The 24,878-nt window shown below is 39.7% G+C and overlaps 1 protein-coding gene across 2 annotated transcripts in view; it reads left to right on the forward strand.

The window, feature by feature from the left end:
- Positions 1-24,083, forward strand: part of fscn1a (fascin actin-bundling protein 1a) — a 38,494-nt gene extending 14,411 nt beyond the window's left edge. For both annotated transcript variants that reach the window (XM_067382398.1, XM_067382400.1), the window contains 7 exons: positions 1,315-1,515; positions 15,831-15,855; positions 16,041-17,069; positions 19,756-19,912; positions 21,551-21,672; positions 21,870-22,037; positions 22,388-24,083. In XM_067382398.1, the coding sequence (XP_067238499.1) occupies positions 16,247-17,069; positions 19,756-19,912; positions 21,551-21,672; positions 21,870-22,037; positions 22,388-22,593 (1,476 nt within the window). In that variant the 5' untranslated portion in view covers positions 1,315-1,515; positions 15,831-15,855; positions 16,041-16,246 and the 3' untranslated portion in view covers positions 22,594-24,083. The remainder of the gene's footprint in view (positions 1-1,314; positions 1,516-15,830; positions 15,856-16,040; positions 17,070-19,755; positions 19,913-21,550; positions 21,673-21,869; positions 22,038-22,387) is intronic.
- The last annotated feature ends 795 nt before the right edge of the window (positions 24,084-24,878 follow it).

Consider the following 24,878-nt stretch of genomic DNA (forward strand, 5'->3'; position numbering starts at 1 on the left):
CATATAAAATACCTTATTTACCCTGTGGAGACAGAGAGCTGAGTGAGGACAGAAGGGGGAGGGAAGCCAGTGGGAATCTTCAGACGAGCACATGATATGAAAGCTTTGGTTACACCTCAAAAAATAGAAATGCAATTCATAGTCCTTGTTCACAGCATGAATGGCAGTATGCTTGATATTACAAAATTAACATGCAGTAAAAACTGACTGAATGCAAATATATTTAGACTTACGCTGTGCACAAAAATATTTTATTAAAATTATACAACTATAGACCCTTTTCACATTTGCAGGTTTCTCAGAAGAGGAAGTCATCATAGTTGGGTAAAATTCTATAGTGGTGAATGAGAGAATACATAAAATATATATTTTTTGCTCAAATAGCAAAAGAAAAACTCCACAATAGTGTTTTCACAATTTTCTAAAATTTTAAAAAGCTAATAAAATAACACTTTTTTTTTTTGTAATTTGATGCAAAGGTAATATAATACTAAGTATAGTGTTATAAATGTAGATACGTTTTTAAAAAAATGAAAATATAAAAAACTTTGAAGGGTTTACGATATTGATGACAGCTAAAATGCGTCATCACAGTCTGTGAAAAGGGTCTATAGTTTAAAAAAGTTTTATATACAACTACCCCAATAAGCACTATAATTTGAACGTCTAAATGGCATTGCATTCATGGATAATTCATATATACTTTTTTGTTTATAAAAACGTTTTATATACAGCCACCCCAATAATCACCATACTTTAAACATGAAAATGGCATTGCATCAGATAACAATGCATCAAATCAAATAACATCTACAACTAATTAACTTTCCTCAGTACTATTTTCACTTTTCTCACAAAGTGACTTTTAATAAACTGGTCTAAATGGGATTTTAGTGCAAAAAGTTATTTTACATCAAGTTTACACAGATGTCCTATAGCAGAGTAATCACATTTTTTGGTGTGACTTAAGTGTCCAAATACTTCTTGGGTCCTTAGTATTCAGGCATGTGGCTTGGCAGTAATAATAAGTGATGCAGTTGCACTAAAGGGTCGGTAGAGGGCACAACGGAGCCCCAGTCGGCCTCCAAATCCACATAATGCTGCACCCAGATGGAAACCATGTCAGTGTGACAACTAGTTCAGTCAGACATTGTGATTGCACTGTAGTTTATTGTCAATAATGGAGCTTAGCCTGGTGGTTATTTATCATTTCCTCTTAATGATAATGCATCATGCATCAACTAACTATTAAAGGTTATTGTTTGTGTTTCACTGCCACCCTGACCTTGAGCTCTATCATCTCTGTGTCAGCAGCTTCAAGGACATGCATTCCAGCTCCTCAGATCCTGTTCCTCATCTCTCCGACACACTCTGCACATGAAGATCAATGGAGCCAAGGGCAGCGTGTAAGGGGATCTAGGGCCAAGGAGGAGAGTTGTGTTTTATTTGTTCTATGGCGCAGCCCCGTTTGACTTGATCCTCTCCCGTTTCATTCATCCGGAAAATCTGCTGTGTGTGAGTGAAAACTGGGGGAGTGGGTCTCACTTGATACTCGGATGTAATGAGGAACTGCCAGTCATGTTAAAGGGATAGTCCACCCAGAAATGAACATTCTGTCATCATTTACTCACCCTTTTTACATAAACATAAAAGAATTTTGAGAAAAGTTTTAGTGCTATTTTCGTCCATACAATGTAAGTCAGTGATCACTGAACCTGATAGGTTACCAACATATCTTTATTTTATGTTCTACAGAAGAAAGAAAGTCTTAAATGACTTGAGGGTGAGTAAATGATGATACAGTTTCATTTTTGGAGTGAATTATCAAGCATTATAGTTGAATATATTAAAACTAGGAAAAGATGAGAAAAAAATGTTTCAGTGATAGGAAAGTCTCATTTTACAGCTCTAAATGTTGAATATTGCTATCTTTTTAAAATTCATGATTTGTGTAATTTTTCTGTTCTTATTTTCTTTATCATAGTCTTAAACTTTATTTGTAGTTCTTCATTTTTAATTCACCAAACTGCCTAATGGCAGATGGGGGAGTGTCCAGGAAAACTTTCCATTTTGTGATGCTAGTTTTGCAGAAATTACACAGAAATCTCACACTGTAGACAACAGAGAATGGAGGATGCATCAAGAAAATTAGGTTGGGGTCTCTGAGTGCATTGTAGTGCATTACTTGTTTAGACATGACAGAGATATGACTTTAATCCAGTCTTTTGTAATTAACCTCCGGGCTTTCCTGTGCGCTCCTAATTACTCTGCATAAACAATGTGGGATCAGTGCTAATCTGAAAGAGCCCATTCAGAGGCTTTCATGTGGGGCATCTAATGGGCTCTGCAGGCGGGGGAGTGCAGGCTGATCCGGAGGTGGTTGGGGTGGGGGTGTTCACAGGAGGGAACCGTTGACAGATCACCAACACTAAATCCACATACCAGGGCTGAGGGCATAAACTCAACCTGGTTTCTTCCACTCTGAAGCCATAACCACCAAACCCACACCATAAATGCAGCTACTGCCTGTCTCGATGCATGCTTACCGCTTAAGTAAATTGATCATGTGACTCTTTGTACAGACGGTCAGATGTTCTTCTTCCATTGAAGCTCAAGATGCTCTTTCCAATTGATCCCAAATCATCATCATCATGTTTTACACATGCAGATCTAGTGCTGCTGTCATTAAAGCAAAAGAGGGTCAAACCAAATATGGAGACATATTTTTTACTCAAATTATGTTAATATAATTTGAAATAAAAAAGTTGAATTAAATTATAAAGATGCAATATGGAAGCATTTTTGAATTGTGTGATGAAATGAAATACTGTAGACATGTCATTCTTTTCTATGGTAATGATTTCACTGTCAACAGTTTTCTCAACACCTTATCTCTCACACCATGGGATCTATTTTATCTTTCTATTGGGAGTATGCAATCAGCAGCAAGTCTAAAAGACAGCTGTGCTGATAAGAAAACCATTCATTAAATCAGAAGATATTTTGGTTTACTTTTTTCACATAGTCACAACATCCTGGATTAGGAATGTAATGGCAAACTATATAAACTATATATAAGTATAATATGTGAGAATGTACTAAAAATGAGTTTAAACAAAACTCTTTTTAATAAAGCTTCATATAAGACCACAGAATAACAATAAATATACTTCAGTTTAATAGTGTCTGCAGTGTACAATATTTTCCATCTGCCGAATCAGACCTCACAGTCTCAGGCTCCTTGTATAGCATTATTTGATCGGGCAATGTCAGCACTGTAATCCAACGCCCCTTTTTGTGTGTCATGAAATTTAATTTTCTGAACTGGAGCAGGGTCAGTAAAGGCGATTATGATGCTCGACATCATAATAAAATGCCTGTGTACTGAGTCTTGACACTGAGGAAGATTTGCATCTGCAGACACAGAAGCCACTGATGGAATTTTTAAACTAATCATAATTAATTATGAACTAACATTACTTCTTCCTACAGGCCTAAAAAGTTAACCTTGAAAATAGAGAAATAGTCACTAGGACTGTGTGTTGTAACAGGATAAAATTTTGCTGTGCTGGCTAGACAGCATCCATTCAGATATAAAAAGTCTATAAGTTTTGACCTATTGAGTAATCAGTGAACGATCACCCCTATAATTTTTGATGATTCTGTGATTCAGTTGTTCTAATCTAAATTTACTCTGCCAGTAAGTGTGGCAGAGGAATTATGTTGTTTTTCTCGAATCTGAACCAATCATATTAAGACTGATGATCATGTTATACTGACTGTGTGATGTACCTGAAATCCTATAAAACCTGCTGTATTCTTTTGACTGGAGAGATTCTCTGAGAGTGATGAGAACCAAAGTCCCTTTAAAACAAGTCATTTCACTCGGCGGCCATCTTTGAAACACCTCTCGGGCATTCTATCTCTTTGAATGGGGAAACATCAAATTCTTCAAAGCTGTTTGCCAAGCTTTCGATTAAATTTCATATTTGAAATCACCAATGAAACCTGACAACAACTGTCTCACAAATTTTGTTTCTAAACGCATGAATCATGACAAAAACTGTATTTTTCAGGCTTGATCAAGCTAATGCGCATGCGCAGACATAAATGCGTCTCTTGTGCCTTATTTATGAGGCGCATGTCTGACTGTTTCTACAGGAACCGGAGCTTCTAACAGCTGCTGCAGTGATGCGTGACTTTACTAATCGGTGATTGGCTCTTATTTAGAAGGCGGGACTTATTCCGCCATATTGCGCGTTGCACTTTCTCACATTCAAAATAATAAAAGTGATATGTCTTGTGTTATTCCATAGTCTTTGTGAGAACTCTCCTGGCCATCATTTGATTAAAGCATTCAAGGACAACAGCTGGAGTGTCAAAAGGGTCAAGACGTTGACCGACTCGAGGCCAGTTGTCGACTTGTTGACACAGAGTTAGAGTATAAGGCTGAATCCCAAATGGCACACTTCTACTTCTGTGTTCTCTTGCAATGGCTGCCGAGACCGCTAAGTCCAGTTAGGTTTCAGAAGGGTGCTCGCAAGCGCCCCCTTTATGGCCGCTATGCGCCCTTGATGCGCACTTCAGCTGAGCCCGCAAGTTTGCAAGAAATGCAGAGGACTTTATCAAAATGGCATTACGTCACAAAAGTGCGAACTCGGAGGAAGACCGTGAGGGTTTAGGTTGCCATTTGGGATTCAGCCTAAAAGTGTCGTCAGTATATGCTTGAGTGTCGACTAGGAGACTCCCTAGGTAAACTTAAGTCAGGAGGGGAGAATCTACCACACCACCTTCCGACCGGCTCGCGCATTTACTGGTTCATGCGGTCAGTGGCGCACACTGCAGTCCCCCCTCCCCTCACTCTCTCCACATCTCTGCAGTACGACCGCCTTTCCTCCTCCCTTGCTGCCCTGTCTCAGGGTCTGACTGACCTATATCTGCCTGCTCGGAGGGTAATCTCTAGCGCTCTCATGGCGCTCTCTGCTGCCTGCTGTCTCAGCGCTGACGGGCTCAGACGCACTCACGCCATACTCTGAGCCATGGAGCCCCTGCTGCAGATGTAGGGCAGCCCCGTTAGTTATTCAGCACTTCAGAGTACTGCGCCGCTGCAGTCTGGGTGGAGGGGCTAACCCACTGCTGCTGGAGTGATGAATTAAACAGGACACTCACTCCCCGCCTCTCGCTTTGGAGAAGCTTGCTTTTTTTTCTGCCGGCTTTGCTGCTTTTGGCTCAGGCAGAGCAACCGTTTTCCTGCTGGCATGACAATGGCGGGAGGGAAAGAGGAGGCAAGCGCTCTAGCAGACTTGGGCCTCCACAAAAACAAGCCTGTGACCTTTCACCCCAGCCGCTGGAGGGGTGGAGAGCTCCCCAGTGGTTTCAGGCATGGCCTTTTGTTGAGCAGTGGAGGCTGTGATGAAAGAGCTGCGGTTGGGTAGCAGTACATCGAGTAATAGTGCTGTTCCTCAGAAATAAACAAATCAGCACCATTCTTCACTTTTGAATAGCATTCGGATTAGGTGGCATTGTTTTTGAATGGATTGTTTGTGACTTGGTCATTTGATTAAATAAAGCTGATACATATAATTAGGGGTGTCATGCAGCTGTTTTTGTCAGGGCTGCAGTGGTAGCCTTGGCTCACATGTTTCTCTAGGCAAGATAAAACATAGTCAAAGCAATCATGATGTGTTTATTTAGTCATACTGCTGTCCTTCAGCGTACAAGGAGATCCAGACAGGGATTCAAATCCCAAACAAACATACACTAATGTGAGTTCAAGAGTTTGAGGCTGGTAACATTTTTAAATGCTCTTGAAAAAGTCTCTATGCTCACCAAGGCTGCATGTGTTTGATCAGAAATACACTAGAAACAGTAAAATTGTTAAATGTTATTACAGTATAAAACAATAGTTTTCTATTTGAATATATTTTAAATTGTAATTTATTCCTGTGTTGTCAAAGCTGAATTTTCAGCATCATCCAGTCTTCATTGTCACATGATCCTAATAATATGATTATTTACTGCTCTAGAAACATTTCTTGTTATCAATGTTGAAAACAGTTGTGCTGCTTAATATTTTTGTGGGAACAGTTATAAAATTTTTCAGGATTGTTTGATGAGTTGCCACCAATGGCCTCATGGGCAGCGCGCCGACATGTAGCACCAATGCGCTTCGGGCAACCCGAGTTCGAATCCCGGCTCTTGGTCCTTTCCCGATCCCGCCCCCCCCCCTCCCACTTTGCTTCCTGTCTAATCACTGTCCTATCATAATAAAGGCAAAAATGCCAAAAATAAATCTTTAAAAAAAAAAAAAGGATTGTTCGATGAATAGGAAGTTCAAAAGAACCGCATTTATGTGAAGTAAAAATCTTTTTTACTGTCACTTTTGATCAATTCAATGCATCCTTGCTGAATGAAAGTTTTCATTTATTTCTTTATTTAAAAAATCTTTATTTAAATTCTTTATTTACCCAAATTGTTGAACAGTAGTGTAATGTAAACAATACACCAATCAAAATTGCATCTGAGCAATATGACACAAAGCAACTCTGACATTGTGATAACTTGTTTATGTTCCTGGACAATGAAGATGATGCATATAAAGTAGATTTGGGAGGAGGCAGTGAAGTATGCCCTTGTTCTCTCTTCCTGCTCCCCTCACCCCATCCCTGGACTCCCTCTGCTTTTTCCTGTGCCCAAAACAATGTCATTCCACAGTCTCCTGCATGTGGAATAGTCATCATAACATAGTTGTGGTACTTCAGATGAGATTTATTCAAAAACACCCATTTTCATATAAAAGATAGTTATTTTAAACTTTTCAACAGGCAGTTTAATTAGGGTAGAAACATATTAATATAAATCGCTACATTTTGCTCTAAAATGTTTTTATAAAATGGCCACTAACTGCATATGTGATGAACTACTGTCCAAAGCAAATGATTTCCTATATAGCTGTACCAGTTTCATGTCTCTTATATAACTTTGCGCTCTGTTTTCTCACATAAAAAAATAATTATAACGCAAATGAATATTTCATGTCCAACCCTCATTTCATACAGCTCTCTTTCAGCGGGGATAAACATTGGTTGAATATCCCTTTTATTTATCAGTCAGGTCTCTTAAGAATAAAGAAGCAATATTCATTTATTTTCCTGTAGCAGTTCAGGGTCATTTCCTGTATTATGAGGTCTGCTCGTTATTAATTTGTGCATAGTACAAATCTGGCCCTCTAATAAAACCTTTTGCACTCAATGGTAAATATGTTTTTATAGAAACATGAAAACATTTAGGTTTAGTACAAATTATAAAACCACAACTAGTACTATCTTGATGCAACTAATTTGCCTGTGCCAGATCATCATGCTGTATAGGTGTGAGTCAACTGCTTTCAATGCCTATCCCACAAAGAGCATCTCACTGTACTGTATGTAGGTCAGTGAGTCAGTGCAAAGTTTCCACAGAGAAGGGCTCAGGTCTGTGGGAAACAGGACAGTCAGTGTTCAGTCAGCTGAGAGGAGGAGACCAGGAGGTGCAAGAGCTGAGAGGAAAAGTGCTCTTGAGCACTGCATTTGGGTCAGTGACCTTCTGATGTGTTTCTGTCTGATTTGCCTCGCTATGTCACCTAACCAGAGTTAAGAGGAAGTGTGGCAGAGACTCACGCCCATGCAGGAAACATCCCTTAACATCCTCTTGGATTCTTCCACTGTGGTTTGGTGTCCAAAAATAAGGGCTATTGAGCTTGAGGCTGACGTGCAACAAAGATCCACAGTACGTGTCATGTTTCAAGACACCATTCAGTGATTGTGCTCAATTATGTGTCTGATCAGTGACTGGCGATATGTCAACTGAGGGATATACAGTGACCCCAGACATATTTGGACATTTTTAGGCACAATTTAAAAATGTATGAATGGGATTGGAAAATATCAAACCAAGTGGCATTTACTTTATATAAACCCTTGTGAAAAAGAAATACATTTCAGCATACTTTTAAAGGGATAGTTCACTCAAAAATGAAAAGTTGATATTTATCAGCTTGCCTCCAGGGCATCCAAGATGTTTCTTCAGTAACACTTTGTTTCTTCAGTAGAACACAAATGATGATTTTTAACTCCAACCGTTGCGGTCTGTCAGCTGTATAATGCGTGTCAACGGTAACACAATCTATGAGAGTAAAAAAAACATGCACAGACAAATCCAAATTAAGCCCTGCAGCTCGTGACGACACATTGATGTCCTAAGACAATATAATTTTTTACCTCTAATACACCAGCTGTGCAACAGTTGTTATACAAATGGAAGTAAACCACTAAAAAAATGGTTTTATTACCTCAAAACTTTATTTAAATTTGTTACTTTTCGTAAGGGCAGCTTTACAAATAAAAAGGACACATACAAAGATCTTGTTCACATACCTCAGTTGGATGTTGGAAAACCATAGGCACAGCTGATGGTTTAAGTTGTACGTGATTAGGGCTGCACGATTAATCGCATGCTATTCTCACGCGCATTTCGTCAGTAAAGCCGGTTCCCTGATTACTGCTAAATCGCCATCACCTGCTTTCAAATGAAGCGGCATTTAATAGACAGAGCCGTAGATCACTGAAAAGCCACGCAATATCGCGTTCATATCGCAGATGAATCGCCTGCGATAATGAACGCGATATTGCGTGGCTTGTCTGTGAACTACGGCTCTGTCTAATAAAAGGCGCTCCGTTTAAAAACAGGTGATGGCGATTTAGCGGTAATCAGGGAACCGGCTTTACTGACGAAATGCGCGTGAGAATAGCATGTGATTAATCGTGCAGCCCTATACGTGATCCTCTCCTGGGTATGTAATATCATCAGGGGAAGAATGATCGCTGCAGACCCTCAGCAACTTTAGTTCATTAATGGTTGTGTTGATATCCAGCCGAAGAGTAATCAACCATAACTTCAGGCGAGCAGGCTCAGAAGTTGGAAATATGTGGAAAGTCACCACTCCCGAATGAGTTTGCACGCGAGAACATAATCTTTTAGTTTTAAGTTGGTTTGAACAATCCGGATAAGTGCAAGTAAGTACCATTTTGATTAGATATAGTACCTACAATGTTTGTGCACTGTAAACAATGAGTGACGTTTACGCGCAAGAGATCATAAATAATATTTGGTTATATAAATAATGTTTGGTTTCTCACACAAATCAATTGTTTCGTGTCTTAGGACATCAATGTGTCGTCACAAGCTGCAGGGTTTCATTTGGATTTGTCTGTGCATGTTTTTTTTACTCATAGATTTTGTTACCATTGACATGCATTATACGGCTGACAGACGGCAACGGTTGGAGTTAAAAATCATCATTTGTGTTCTACTGAAGAAACAAAGTCACCCACATCTTGGATGCCCTGGGGGTAAGCAGATAAACATCACATTTTCATTTTTGGGTGAACTATCCCTTTAACATATATGTAAATAATATACTTTAAAGAAATATACGTAAGTGCAAACTTAATGTAATGTTGTCAGACACTTAACTGTATGTTCATTGCAATGAAAATGTATTATAGTTTAAATGTATATTAAATGCAAAAACCTGTTAAATTTAGAGTGTTTTTCCCAAATCTGAACCAATCATATTAAGACTGTTGATCATGTTATACTGACCGTGTGATGTACCTGAAATCCTAAAACCTGCTGTATTCTTTTGACTGGAGAGATTCTTTGAGAGTGATGAGAACTCTCACGGTCTTGATTAAAGCATTCAAGGACAACAACTGGAGTCTCTGGTTATTGTGGAACGCTGCAACTTAGATACTTGAAATCTGTTTCCCAGGTTTAGTGTCATAGGGGACGAGACGTTGTCTGACTCAGAGTGAGACTCTTAGGTGTGGCTCTGATTGCGGTCAGGTAACTAATAACTCTTAGCCATCATATGCTGTCAGAGTAGTTACACTTAGGCGTCAACCTTTGCAGGCAGAGTGGGATTCACCTGAGGATAATAATTCTTGGAGGTGTCAGGGAGAACAGGTACAGTGGGTACAGAAAGTATTCAGACCCCCTTAAATTTTTCACTCTTTGTTATATTGCAGCCATTTGCAAAAATCATTTAAGTTAATTTTTTTCCTCATTAACTACACACAGCACCCCATATTGACAGAAAAACACAGAATTGTTGAAATTTTTGCAGATTTTGAAGAAAAACTGAAATTTCATATGGTCCTAAGTATTCAGACCCTTTGCTCAGTATTTAGTAGAAGCACCCTTTTGATCTAATACAGCCATGAGTCTTTTTGGTAAAGATGCAACAAGTTTTTCACACCTGGATTTGGGGATCCTCTGCCATACCTCCTTGCAGATCCTCTCCAGTTCTGTCAGGTTGGATGGTAAACGTTGGTGGACAGCCATTTTTAGGTCTCTCCAGAGATGCTCAATTGGGTTTAAGTCAGCACTCTGGCTGGGCCATTCAAGAACAGTCACAGAGTTGTTGTGAAACCACTCCTTCGTTATTTTAGTGTGTCTAGGGTCTATCATCTGTGTGCTTAGGGTCATTGTCTTGTTGGAAGGTAAACCTTCGGCCCAGTCTGAGGTCCTGAGCACTCTGGAGAAGGTTTTCCTCCAGGATATCCCTGTACTTGGCCGCATTCATCTTTCCCTTGTTTGCAACCAGTCGTCCTGTCCCTGCAGCTGAAAAACACCCCCACAGCATGATGCTGCCACCACCATGCTTCACTGTTGGGACTGTATTGGACAGGTGATGAGCAGTACCTGGTTTTCTCCACACATACCGCTTAGAATTGAGGCCAAAAAGTTCTATCTTGGTCTCATCAGACCAGAGAATCTTATTTCTCACCATCTTGGTAAACTCCATGCGGGCTTTCATGTGTCTTGCACTGAGGAGAGGCTTCCCTCGGGCCACTCTGCCATAAAGCCCCGACTGGTGGAGGGCTGCAGTGATGGTTGACTTTCTACAACTTTCTCCCATCTCCCGACTGCATCTCTGGAGCTCAGCCACAGTGATCTTTGGGTTCTTCTTTACCTCTCTCACCAAGGCTCTTCTCCCCCGATAGCTCAGTTTGGCCGGACGGCCAGCTCTAGGAAGGGTTCTGGTCATCCCAAACATCTTCCATTTAAGGATTATGGAGGCCACTGTGCTCTTAGGAACCTTAAGTGCAGCAGAAATGTTTTTGTAACCTTGGCCTGATCTGTGCCTTGCCACAATTCTGTCTTTGAGCTCTTCAGGCAGTTCCTCTGACCTCATGATTCTCATTTGCTCTGACATGCACTGTGAGCTGTAAGGTCTTATATAGACAGGTGTGTGGCTTTCCTAATCAAGTCCAATCAGTATAATCAAACACAGCTGGACTCAAATGAAGGTGTAGAACCATCTCAAGGATGATCAGAAGAAATGGACAGCACCTGAGTTAAATATATGAGTGTCACAGCAAAGGGTCTGAATACTTAGGACCATGTGATATTTCAGTTTTTCTTTTTTAATAAATCTGCAAAAATTTCAACAATTCTGTGTTTTTCTGTCAATATGGGGTGCTGCGTGTACATTAATGATGAAAAAAATGAACTTAAAAGATTTTAGCAAATGGCTGCAATATAACAAAGAGTGAAAAATTTAAGGGGGTCTGAATACTTTCCGTACCCACTGTAAACTTAAGTCAGGTGCGTTGAGGAAAATCTACCACAAGTTCAACACATTAACTATAAGGGCATATATTCCACAATGTTTGACCACAAAAGCTGTTTAAATACAGTTTTGTCCTAATTTTGAACAGTACATCTGAAATATAGCAAATATTTTATCATTTAAAAACTTGCTTGAAAAGTGTGTTTGTGAAAAAGTGCACTTAATGTGCACTTGAATTGTAATTTAAATCTTAAAAGTATATTTTTACAAAAATGTACTTGCAGAAAATGTAATATTAGGTCACGTAAGTGTATTTAAAAAGAGTGTGCATTTAATGACTGTTCACTTAAGTACACTTTTTTTTAAATGTACCCTTTATAATAATTTTAAGTTAAAACTTGTACATTATACATTATTATGTATATAATAGTCTTTCATCATGATTTAACACATTTATTTTGATGTGTTGACTAACCTATACTAACGCACATGTAAAATATTTGATTAATTTTAACCGTGGTGTTATATGATATTATATTTACAGTTAATATATTTTAAACTGTATCATAATTACAAATATATTTATATATGACATAAAAGTTTCAACAGAAAAATTAACATCAAAGTATATTTGTTTACCATAAATTAAATCCTTCTTAATTTGGGCAAAAAACAACTTCCTCTGCCACACTTACTGGCAGAGTAAATTTAGATTAGAACAACTGAATCACAGAATCATCAAAAATTATAGGGGTGATCGTTCACTGATTACTCAATAGGTCAAAACTTATAGACTTTTTATATCTGAATGGATGCTGTCTAGCCAGCACAGCAAAATTTTATCCTGTTACAACACATAGTCCCAGTGACTATTTCTCTATTTTCAAAGTTAACTTGTTTAGGCCTGTAGGAAAAAGTAATGTTAGTTCATAATTAATTATGATTAGTTTAAAAATTCCATCACAAGCTACACCTTAATCCACACGTGTCCAGACATTTTTCAGCACCACAGTAAATCATCTGAACATGTTTGACTAATGTTTCATGTTTTGCTGTGAAGGAACATTTGGACAACATATGAGTTTGTTTGCGAGGTGGTGTTTATTGTAACTATTATTGTGGAAGTCGAAGAGCACACGCAAAGACAGAAGCGCACAGTAACAACTGTTTTGCTTACTTGGTCAACTCATGAATGCTCTAGTGCCCGTTAGGTAAATGTGCTGCTGAAATTAGAAATTACTCATCATGGTGAACACAAAGAAGCTCTGTAATGCAGACTCTCGGCTCTGATGGTTTCACTTAGAGGGAGGGGCTACACGAGGCTGTCAGTAGCTCTGTCTGATTGGCTGGGCTCCAGAGGGGTGTGAGTGTCAAGGATGTGGGCGCTGGAGGAGTCTGCATCTGCTCAGAGGGCTGCCAGGTCGCATACTGACGCAGTACTGCAGCATGGCATCAAAATGCCGGGCACCGCACCTCTTCCTCGTCGTCTTCAAGTGAGACAGAGGCAATGCAAAATGTTTCCAAAGATTTCCACGGGCACATCTGCTGTTTGGAGAGAGAGAGTGGGTTGAATGTGACCGAGCGTTCAGCCACACAAGAGTTTGTGTGCTGTTGCCATGCCGCGTGGCTTCAGACATCTGCAAAGTCAGCCTCACATCAGCAGTCGTGCCCACCCCGCTTTGCCGCTCTCTGCAAACAAAAGACTCTGTTTGGATCAGACAGAACATTATGCACAGCAGGGCCACAGTCAGTGCTTTCAGCTGCTGCGATTACTTAATATGTTTGTTTTTCTCAGTGTGCTTGTTGAGGCTTTTATTAAGGTTTAAAATTTCCTCCTTAAAGGATTAGTTCACTTCAAAATTCACATTTCCTGATACTCACCCCCATGTCATCCAAGATGTTCATGTCTTTCTTTCTTCAGTCAAAAAAAATTAAGGTTTTTGATGAAAACATTCCAGGATTTTTCTCCTTATAGTGGACTTCATCTGGGTACAACAGGTTAAAGGTCCAAATTACAGTTTCAGTGCAGCTTCAAAGGGCTTTAAACGATACCAGACGAGGAATAAGGGTCTTATCTAGCGCAACGATCAGTCATTTTCTAAAAAAAAATAATAATTATATACTTTTTAACAACAAATGCTCATCTTGCACTAGCTCTGTAATGCGCCACACATGCCTTAATCACATTGGAAAGGTCACACATGACGTAGGCGAAATATCCAGTGTCTACAAAGCAAACGTACAAAGATTAAGCTAAACGGCCTTCACAAAAAAAGGTAAAATAACGATGTCAGATGATTTTGATGTTGGAAGAGAAAATGAGTTCCGTACCCCTTTCCAACGTGATTACATAATGCATGGCGCATCGCAGAGCAGTGCAAGATGAGCATTTATGGTTAAAAAGTATATAGATTTTTATTTTTTTTTTTAGAAAATGGCCAATCATTTCACTAGACCCTTATTCCTCATCTGGGATCGTGTGAGCCCTTTGAAGTTGCACTGAAACTGTAATTTAAACCTTCAACCCATTGGTAGACGTTGAAGTCCACTATAAGGAGAATAATCCTGGAATGTTTTCATCAAAAACCTTCATTTCTTTTCGACTGAAGAAAGAAAGACATAAACGTCTTGGATGACATGGGGGTGAGTATTATTATTATCAGGAAATTTTAATTCAGAAGAGAACTAATCCTTTAAATGTAAATTACAGGACATGCATGCTTTATGATATGAACCCCCATTTAAAACACAGTGTGTTGGTGCAAGAACCATTTCTGGTAAGATGTCAGTATGCCACTGCTTTGCTGTGATCAGCTTTCATTGTGCTAACGCTGCAGACCTTGGTTTATTTTAGCACAACAGATTGAAGCATCGTCTCCATGGCAACTGCTCTGGCTTCACACTGTTAACAAAGATAGCTTTCACTTAGAAATGCAGATAGATTCCCACCCATTCCGAACCCAACAGCTTTAACTTTTGGAAGGATTAAGGTGAATTTCTGTGTGGTAGACATGAAGTGATTTGAACTTAATCTCTTTAGGTAAAAGATAAAATAATGTAATAATAACTTTTATTGTTAATGTCTATCACCCTAAATGCCATAACTGTCCGCCATTATGCGCGAGGATCAAAAAGGAGATGGCTTTGCTAAATGGGCACTTCCTTTTACATTGTGTGAAGTAGACGGCCATTCTCGGCTCGTCAATCACCCCAGATAAGCAATGGAAGCTAAATTTCAGTTGACTGGAAGATTTCATCTCTCTTTCCTGCTCTCTCTGTCTTTATGAAAGTAATTGTTTTTACACACAATATAACAGTAAGCACCAAAAAAGGTAACATATCTGCCCTATCATGGTATTTTATTTACCCAGCCAAAGCTGAAAAAATATACAAAATGAATGCTGTTTTGGAAATTCCCCTTTATTCACCATTAACAGTATATCTGACATGCAAACAAAACAGGTGACTCATTGTCGGATCTAGTTACAATACACAAATTCTCATTTATTTTATTAAATAATCTAATAGAATTTGGCTTTTATGTCACAATAGTTTTATTGAAATAGGGTGAATTCAGGTTTATTGGGAGACTTTTTCCAAGTCATCTAAATCACCCTGAATTCACCCCTATGTAGATGATTTTTCAAACAAGCTATAATGTGCTTGTGTATTTACACTAATGCATTTTGCATAGTTCCTGCATGCCAATGAAGACATCTCAAGCGATTTTTTAGGAATATGTGATTGATGATGAATCACATGAAAGAATCGTAGAAACTACAAAGACGGACACACTGTGGAATGTTTGTCCTGCATCATTTTCTCATGCCTGTGTGCTGCTGTTGAAACGGTGCCAGTGGTATTTGGATGAAGCTGCTGTTTATTTGACTAGACCTTCCTGAACCCACTGACCAACATGTGCAGCCTATGAATATATCTTTGTGAAGAATAAACACAGCATTGTGTTTCCTCATCCTCTCACTGGCCATGCAGTGAAGTGGCATTCCTCCTGCAGGAAAACAAATGCTGAGAGATATCATGGAGCATGAACACTATGTAAATGCATGGTTAATGCAAATCCTATACCAAGATCTGTTATGTGATTTGCCATTTTAAAAAATACACTTTTTACATGCCCCATCATTTACTTGCAAACATGTCTTTCTTTTGCCTGTAGAACACACAAGAAGATATTTTAAACATATATTTTATCCAGTTAACAGGTTCAGAAGGAAATGCAGGTGAGTACATTTTTAGAATTTTCATTTTTAAAGGAACTATCCTTTTAAGTGCGCGCGAGAGTTCGACCTCAATGCGCGAGGATTCTATTTTACGCACTCCCGTTTTATTTCGAAAAGTAGTAGTATATTAAACGCCTTCACGAGTGATCATATTGTCCAATTCTGTATTTCCCAACTTAATTTAGGATGTGTGAGTGTGCTGGATGGAGGCGGGACGGCGCGCGTGACATCACTCATGTGTATAAAAGCCACAGCTGTGTCTGTGCGCTCGCGCTGTGAGGCTGCAAAGAGAGAGGCGCGCGCACGCTCGCTCCTTTAAACAAAGAGACCCATCAACATCATCCACAGTGCACCAGCAGGACCCATTCCAGGATCTCCAACAGCTGCAAACATGACCGCAAACGGAACCAGCGACATGCTTAAAATCCAGTTCGGATTGATCAATTGTGGGAACAAGTACCTCACGGCTGAAACGTTCGGCTTCAAGATCAACGCATCAGCCATCAGCATGAAGAAGAAACAGATCTGGACCTTGGAGCAGGACGGCGATGACTCAAACATGTTCTACCTGAAGAGCCATCTGGGGAGGTACATCGCAGCTGACAAAGACGGCAACGTCACGGGTGACAGCGAGACCCCGAGCGAGGATTGTCGGTTCATAATCACTGCACATGATGATGGGCGCTGGTCACTGCAGTCTGAGCCTCACAAGCGCTACCTGGGCGGCACCGAGGACAGAATTACCTGCTTCGCCCAGACCATCTCCATCGCAGAGAAATGGAGCGTGCACATTGCCATGCACCCGCAGGTCAACATCTTCAGCGTCACCAGGAAAAGATACGCGCACCTGAGCTCCGAGCAGAACGAGATCGCCATTGACCGAGATGTTCCCTGGGGCGTTGATTCCCTCATCACCTTGGTCTTCCAGGACCAGAGGTACCACTTACAGACCTCCGACAACCGCTTCCTGAAGAACGACGGAAGCCTGTCCCAGAAGCCCGACAAGACCACGGGATACACGCTGGAGTTCAGGTCCGGGAAGGTTGCCTTCAGAGACTGCACTGGGAAGTACCTGGCTCCCTCTGGCCCCAGTGGAACCATGAAGTCCGGCAAGAGTTCGAAGGTTGGCAAAGACGAGCTTTTTGTTCTGGAGCAGAGCCACCCTCAAGTGGTCCTCACCGCTGGCAACGACAGGAATGTGTCCACCAGGCAAGGTAAATGATGCTGCTTTATTTATGTTCATCTGTGCTAGAGGGACCATTTATGTGGGCATCATCAGTCAGGGTTGAGTTCCTATAAATCCTCCATAATTATCTAGCTCATTCCTAATTATAGATATTCTTTTCTCTCTCTTGTGGTTCCTGTGTGGATATGGGCAGAGCCCAGGGGTGGATCAGTGCAAATGCGGGGAAAAAGTCTGCAAAAAAAAACAAAAAAAATCTTTATGCTTCACTTTGCTGCAGTTAGTTTCCCGAAAACGTCATTTTGAGGTTTAATGTGGTTGTGCATTCAAGCGAGGTTCCATTTTGCTTCCATTTTTCTGTCTGATGACTCCCTGTGGGTTACAGTACTCTGGTTATTGTCACAATAGAAATCTGTTAGCTGAGAATGAAATCAATACTCAAGCCCTTGTCTGCAGTTTTGCACAATCATTCTTCTGTAAATTGTATAACTCTGTATTTTGGAGAGGCTAACATACTGTAATTAAGTTGAAAGTGAAGGCAATCATTACTGTAAACACCCAGAGGAATTGACCTGAGACTGCCAGACTGAAATAACGGATCAAATTATGTAGTGCTATACACTGGACTGGTGAAATAATATTGCGATTTTCAGTGTCGCCATAACAGCTCCACAACCCTATTACTGCTGAAAATGAAATGAATATGTTTTAATAACTGCTAAATTGGGGGGAAAAAAAATGGCATCATTAAGAGAGGATGTCTGGGATTTGTTTGGCAATCTCAGCTCTGGTTTACCAGTAATGCTGGATCAGGCAGGACAGTGCCAGTGCGTTGGGCCTGTGCCAGGAAGCACGTGGTCTCTGCAGGTCAGGATTGGCTCTTCTATATGGCCTTTGTTTCTTAAAATTTGCCTGTTATGTCTGTGATTCATTTAGCCTTGTCGTAGCACAAGACTTTTATCTTAAAAGCGGTTCATTCCAATTGCTTACAGCAATCTGGACTTAATTTTGATTTGCTTCTTACTACACTGAGACCCCACAATCCTCTCTATTCACGCTGTCCTAAGTCAAATATTTGCCTTCAGGGATACAATCCCGAGGTTCAATGTTTGTGGCATGTTCCTTTGAGCCCTTCCTCAGAAAAATAGTGAGGGGGTTGAGATTTCAGGCGTGTGCTGAGGGTAGAAGGAGAACAAAGACAGCATGCTCTGGGCCCCAGCTCACCATGCAGCCCAGCTGCTGAGAGTCTTTCGGCAGCCCAGCACGCAGAACAAAAGAGCCTCGCTATGCACAAGTTTATGCACAAAAAACACTCTCGCTTAAATGCATCTGTCTTAAAAGATTAGGAGTCTCCCTGCTCGCTTGCCTGCTCTTCCTTCCTTTGTGGCAAGGACTTCGGATGTCTGTCATTCCATGATGATTTCCCAACAGTGTCTTGCGTTATATTTTGTACTCGTTTGAGAATTGTTTGTCCATGCTGCTATATGATGGCAGCTGCTTGACCGATGAGCCCATTTGAGTGTTTAACAATTCACTGTAACTGTGAAGAAAGACCTAAAATGTATGACCCTAGAATATTTGGCTGCCAAGGTTAAAGGCTTTTCACTGGGGAATAGAATCCCTCCAGTTGTCGTGTGGATGAATTGAGCGATGGGGGTTGGGGGTGTGTTTACTGGTGGCTTGAAAGATCCTCCCAAACCATTTAAATGCCGGTTGAGGATACATACCTCCTTAGAATGATTGAGGGAATTTCCCACCCCCTTGTCTTGCCCGAGACTGATTTAGAGCAAGTCTCCGGGTGTCTTAGTCATTCTCCTGTGCAGATCTTCCATTTGCAGCCATGTGTTTCTCATCTTGGTCATTTATTTTCCTTGCTCATTCAGGCACGCATATTTCTGGGGAAACTCAATCCGCCTTCTAGAGAGGCCAGGCCACGGCGGTGGTAATACGCAATTTCATGTAGATGTATTAGGAGCTTGGTGAAATGGGAACATGAAAGCAATCAGATTAAAAATATGGGTGACATGTATGACCATGTATGTTTGAAGAATAAACCACAGTGTTTTAAAAGTTTCTTGATTTCTCCAACCAACCCTTTTTTTGGCAGATTTATTCTTAGAGTAGAGGTTAATAAAATTATAGCTCTTACATGTCATTTTATGATGTTTCCTTTAATGCATCTTTAATATTTCCCTTCCAAAGAACTGACATTAAATGATATTTTCCTCTCTAAAGGGGTTTAGACCATAAATACACGCTTTATCTGATGAATGTGTGTCTACATGCGTACAATGGAGTTTAATTAGATTTCCTGCAGCAGAGGACTGGTGGTCTGGTCTTTCACCAAGCTTCATGGATCCAAACTACAAACCGGATGCATTGACTATTGTTGTCCTGAAGCCTCCCACTAAGCATCCTGGCATATATGACAGTCCAAAAATTCCTAAGGAGATTAACTCTCTCTCTCTTTGTGTGTGTATGAGGGAGAGAGAGGAGGCAGAAGCAATTGCCAGAGTGATAGTCCCTGGCATTCAACACTCTTTAGTCAAGTAATCTCAAAGATCAGCATCCCTAAACTGACGTTAACTCTGTCTCTACTCACTCAGCATGCCTGATCCAGATCAAAGATGCATTGTGGGCTCATACTGATGAGAGTCAGGGGTTTGGTGGTTTTATCATGGGGTTTACAGTATGCTGTGTTTTTTTGTGTTTGTCAGGCATGGACCTCTCCGCCAACCAGGATGAAGAAGGTGACCAGGAGACCTTCCAGATGGAAATCAGTAAGGACACCAAGAAGTGTGCCTTCAGGACCTGCACTGGCAAATACTGGACCCTCACAGCCAACGGTGGCCTCCAGTGCACTGCCTCTACTAAGTGAGTGTGAATCACAGAAATATACCATAATGACGGGTATTGTATGAGCTTAGTGCTGTAAATGTTTTCAAACTAGCATTAAAAAGAAAAAAAAAAATCATACTAGATGGGGGGGGGGGGTGTAATCTGTGTGTACTGGTGGTTCCACTTTTTAATGTCAGCATCTTGTGTGTTGTGGGTCAATCATTAACAAATATTAGACAGAAAATCAGCTAAAATCTTCTTTTATATCAGAAATGGCTGTAAATTATAATAAATTAATATTTATAGACCCTTTTGAAAACATACAGTTTTAGACATATGTACACTCTAAAAAATGCTTGGGTTAAATATGGACAAACCAAGGGATTGGGTTGTTTTCACCCAGCTATTTTTTTTTTTTTTTTCAACCAATTTTGGATTTATTTTTTTAGCCAGCAATATAGTAATATAGTAAAATGCATGTTTTTGCTCACCCCCAAATAGGGGCAAATTTGGGGGGTATTTTAAGCTGAAACTTGACCAGACCAGAGACTTATATTACATCTTGTGAAAGAGGGCATAATATGTGCACTTTAACCCAACCTGCTGGGTTTGTCCATATTTAACCCAACTTGGGTTGTTTTTAACCCAGCATTCTTTAGAGTGTACAGCATTTAAAAAATAGGGGTTGGTAAGATATTTTTTAATTAGGGGTTGGTCAGATATATTTTAATGTTTCTGAAAGTGTTTTATGTTCACCGAGGCTGCATTATTCAATCAAAAATACAGCAAAAATGGCAATATTGTGAAATAGTTCAATTAAAACGGCTTTATATCTTATTATATGCTCAAATGTAATTTATTCCTGTAATGTCAAAGCTGAATTTTCAGCATCATTACTCCAGTCTTCAGTGTCACATGATTCTTCAGAAATCATTCTAATATTGCTGCTCAAACATTTCTCATCATTATCAATGTTGAAAACAGTTGTGCTGAATATTTTTGTGAAAACCATGATGCATTTTTTTTTTTTTTTCAGGATAGTTTGAATAGAAAGTTCAAAAGAACAAAATGTATTCATAATATGAAAGACATAATTGATTTGTCACTTTTGATTAATTGAATGCATTCATGTGAAATAAGTTTGTTCGTTCGTTTTTGTTCGTTTTTGTTCGTTCTTCGTTCATTCTTCGTTCATTCTTCGTTCATTCTTCGTTCATTCTTCGTTCATTCTTCGTTCGTTCTTTTTCGTTCGTTCTTTTTTCGTTCGTTCTTTCTTTCTTTCTTTCTTTCCAAAAAAAAAACAAAAAATAAACCTGACCTAAATTTTTGAATAGTAGTAATGGTTTTAATTAAATTTTATATTACATTTTGTTAAATTTTTCCCTGACAAATCTTGCTACCATTTTGGAAGTGGGCATTCCATTAAAATGCAAAGAAACAATAACTCTTTTAATTCTGTTAATGTAATATAAGAGCACTCTAGATTATTATTCCTTCACAAACAAATTCTGTGGTGCAGTAAATCTATCCTCATGCAACAACTTTTTTGTAGGTCTTTTATTGTATTGTTTGTTTTTCTGTTTTAGGGGTTTGATAATCATGACAATGTATGACTGTGGAGGTATCATTTCCAGATTTATATTTCATAGTTTCATGTGTAATCTCTTCACCCAGGTCTGCTAACTGCTATTTTGACATTGAGTGGCGTGGGAAGAAGATAACCCTGCGTGCCACCAATGGAAAATACGTGGCTGCCAAAAAGAATGGACAGCTGGCTGCCACTATTGACTCAGCAGGTGGGGTGGTGTTGTACACTATTTCCGCTGTTTCAACCTTTTGTTTGGCAACTCTGCAGTGATTTAGTAGACTGTATGTTGATGGATTGCCACTTAACTTAATCGGTGGCCATGTTAAATGGACCGCATCAATAGCACAAACATTTTACCGCTTGACTCTTTTTGTGAGTCTTAATTCTGAGAAATTGCTTTAACAGGAGAGACCGAGGAGTTCCTGATGAAGCTCATCAATAGACCCCTCATTGTGCTGAGAGGGGAGCATGGATTCATTGGCTGCAGGAAGGTGACGGGCACCCTAGACTCCAATCGCTCCTCATATGATGTCTTTGGGTTGGAGTTTAGAGATGGAGCCTACAGCTTACAAGGTTTGTTTGCACTTTAATAATGTCTCAATTTTGACTTTATCTTGTTAAAGGTATTGAAAGTGTTAATTCACCCAAATATGAAAAGTCATTAATTATTCTCCTTCATATGCGTAAGACTTTCGTTCATCTTTGGAACACAAATGAAGATCTTTTTGATGAAATCTGAGAGCTTTCTGTCCCTCCATTGACAGCTACGCTACTACCACTTTAACGCGTTAAAATGTTCATTAAGGGATTGCAAAACTAATCAATATGAATTGAGCTGTTTAGTCCATATTTTCTGAAGAGACTCGATCGCGCTTTTATTTATCCTTTTAAGACTTTCCTTGACCCATTGAATCTCTTCTCAGACTCCACAGGGAAGTACTGGATGGTGGGCAGTGAATCGAACGTGATCAGCAGTAGCGACACCCCGGTGGACTTCTTCCTCGAGTTTTGCGACTACAACAAAGTGGCCATCAAGTCAACCGAGGGGAAATATCTCAAGGGCGATCACGCAGGTGTTCTGAAGGCCAATGCCGATGATCTGGACGGCTCCACTGTGTGGGAGTACTAAAAGCACTTAAGTAACCACTGTGGCTTTTTCTTTCCAGCTTTTTTCCCTTTCTGTTAAGCATTTTGAATAAGGTTTTTGAATATGAGTGAGCCACACGGGCCAATAGCGGAGAGAAACCTAAAGGTGAAGGGGCTTACTTTAGTCACATATACTCGATTCTGTCTAAATACTCCAGCGTTTGTGTGCCACAACATTACCGCAATGTCACGTGGTGACATCTGGGACTTCTGGGACTTAACTGGCATCCAAATTTGTGTTAAAGCACATCTCATGTCATCTCGTAATCTGCCCTAATATTTGACTGGCACTCAAAATCGGTCCACTCTCTGGAAGATCGACTATGCGGGTGCCACGTGTCGAGCCACAGGATTTTGATGTACCAGATTGTAGCGTGATCCCTCATCCTTGTCTTTGCACAGTCCTGTATGAGCCTCACACACTTAATATTAACACATAGCGAAATATGTTAAAGAAAACCTTGTGACTGTGAGCTATTGATGATGTAATGCCTCCCACTGTATTGCCAGTCATAAGTACCTACCCTCATGATCCGAGGACAAAGGCAATATTTACAGGTAAATGTATGAATGTTGAGTTTCTGTTGTTTTTTTTTTTTTTTCCGTTCCATACACTTGACAGAGTTATGAAGGAAGCTCTTGGACCACTGAAACGGCGATGAGCTACACTGTTTTTTTGTTTTGTATTAGAAGTATGGCGGTGCTTGTACTGCCTCACTATCTGTGCCATTAGAAATAATTTTAATGTTTAAAAAAAAAAGAGGAAAAACCAAAAGAACTGGATTGGTACCATACATCTCAAAATTAGGGATGTGTCTGGAATTGTAAATGGGTGGGGGGAAAAAGAAATAGATATTAAAAATGGAAATGTTTTCTGCAACTCAAAAGTGAAGTCATCTGTAATTTGTGTGCCGTGCAGCTGTGGGCGTGATGATACCGACGTCAGGTATGTTGTTGCAGGTTCAACACAGTATTTATGGTAAATTAAACCACTTTTCCCTCTTGATCCTGACATATCCCATAAGAATGGCAGGTCTGCGTTCACTGGACTCGTGCAGTGGTCTGATCTGGAAAGGTCACCTAACACTTTTGTTGTAGTTTTTGAGAAGGCACAGACATTATCATAAACCTTGTTCCATTACAGAGAAAAAAGCCAAAAGGAAGACCTTAATACCATACACAAACCCGACTGATTAAAGATTTAAACTGGTGCTTAATTACATTTCAGGTATGCATTAAACTAACAGAGCCACTTTGAGTGGCAAAACTGCTCATTATTTAAGAATGCTTGAATATTGATCTCACATTGCTAAGGGAATGATAATGACTGTGCCTTGAAGGCCATTATGGGGGGAAAAAAGACATTCCACACCTATACTTTGTAAAGTCTTTACAAATGTCTTTTTATATTGTTTTGATATTATGGTTATGTTTCCTCATGTGCCATGGGTACAAATGAAATCCGGAAATAAATACGGTTTGAATATGAAACTCTGTCAGTGAATTTATTTATAGTTCTAGAAAATAAAGAGAATTGATTTTTTTGAATGTTTAAGTGTCAAAAAACGACAATAAAGATTGTGATATGTCTTTATCTAGCTATTGTCACAAGGCTTGACCAGAATTCTCAGAAGTGTGGCTGCAACTCCCCGAGTTTGTTTCGAAATGTTACCCGGCTGCAGCAGAGCTCAAAATGAGAGAAATTAGTTTTCTCCTGAGACTTCAACTCCATCTTGTTTTTTTTAGCTGGTGGTCACTCCATCAATGAAGCCTTTGTTCTGTGTTATTGCTGGAGCTGCAGTTTGCAAAATGATTTCGATCCCATCTGCTGAGTTACTGAAACAACAAAAATGTCATTTATAGAAGTTCGAGGAGTCTAAAATGGTCTGAACGGACGCTGTACTGCCAACAGACAATGAAGGAGCTTCAGTAGCTTAAATTCAAAGCATGTGGTCCTTGCTGCAAACCATAAATAGATTTTTTTTTTTTTTTTTTAAAAATAAGCCCAATATTTCAGTAAGATCCTCATAAAAGCAACTGAGGAATGTGCCCAGATCACGTTTTCTAAAATTTGCATGATGAACCAACATATTGAGAATTAAGAAGTTTTTTCAAATAACATTTATTCAGTTTGAATTTAAAATGCAAACAACCATTAAGTTTCTAAATGGAAATCACTCAAATGCAACATAAGGTCACGGGACAAGGCCTTATTTATAAAACGTGCGTGTGTACAGATTTGAACATGGAGTGTGCTTATGCTAAAAT

This window comes from Chanodichthys erythropterus, chromosome 3 (genome assembly GCF_024489055.1).
Source record: "Chanodichthys erythropterus isolate Z2021 chromosome 3, ASM2448905v1, whole genome shotgun sequence".
NCBI classification, from domain to species: Eukaryota; Metazoa; Chordata; class Actinopteri; order Cypriniformes; family Xenocyprididae; genus Chanodichthys; species Chanodichthys erythropterus.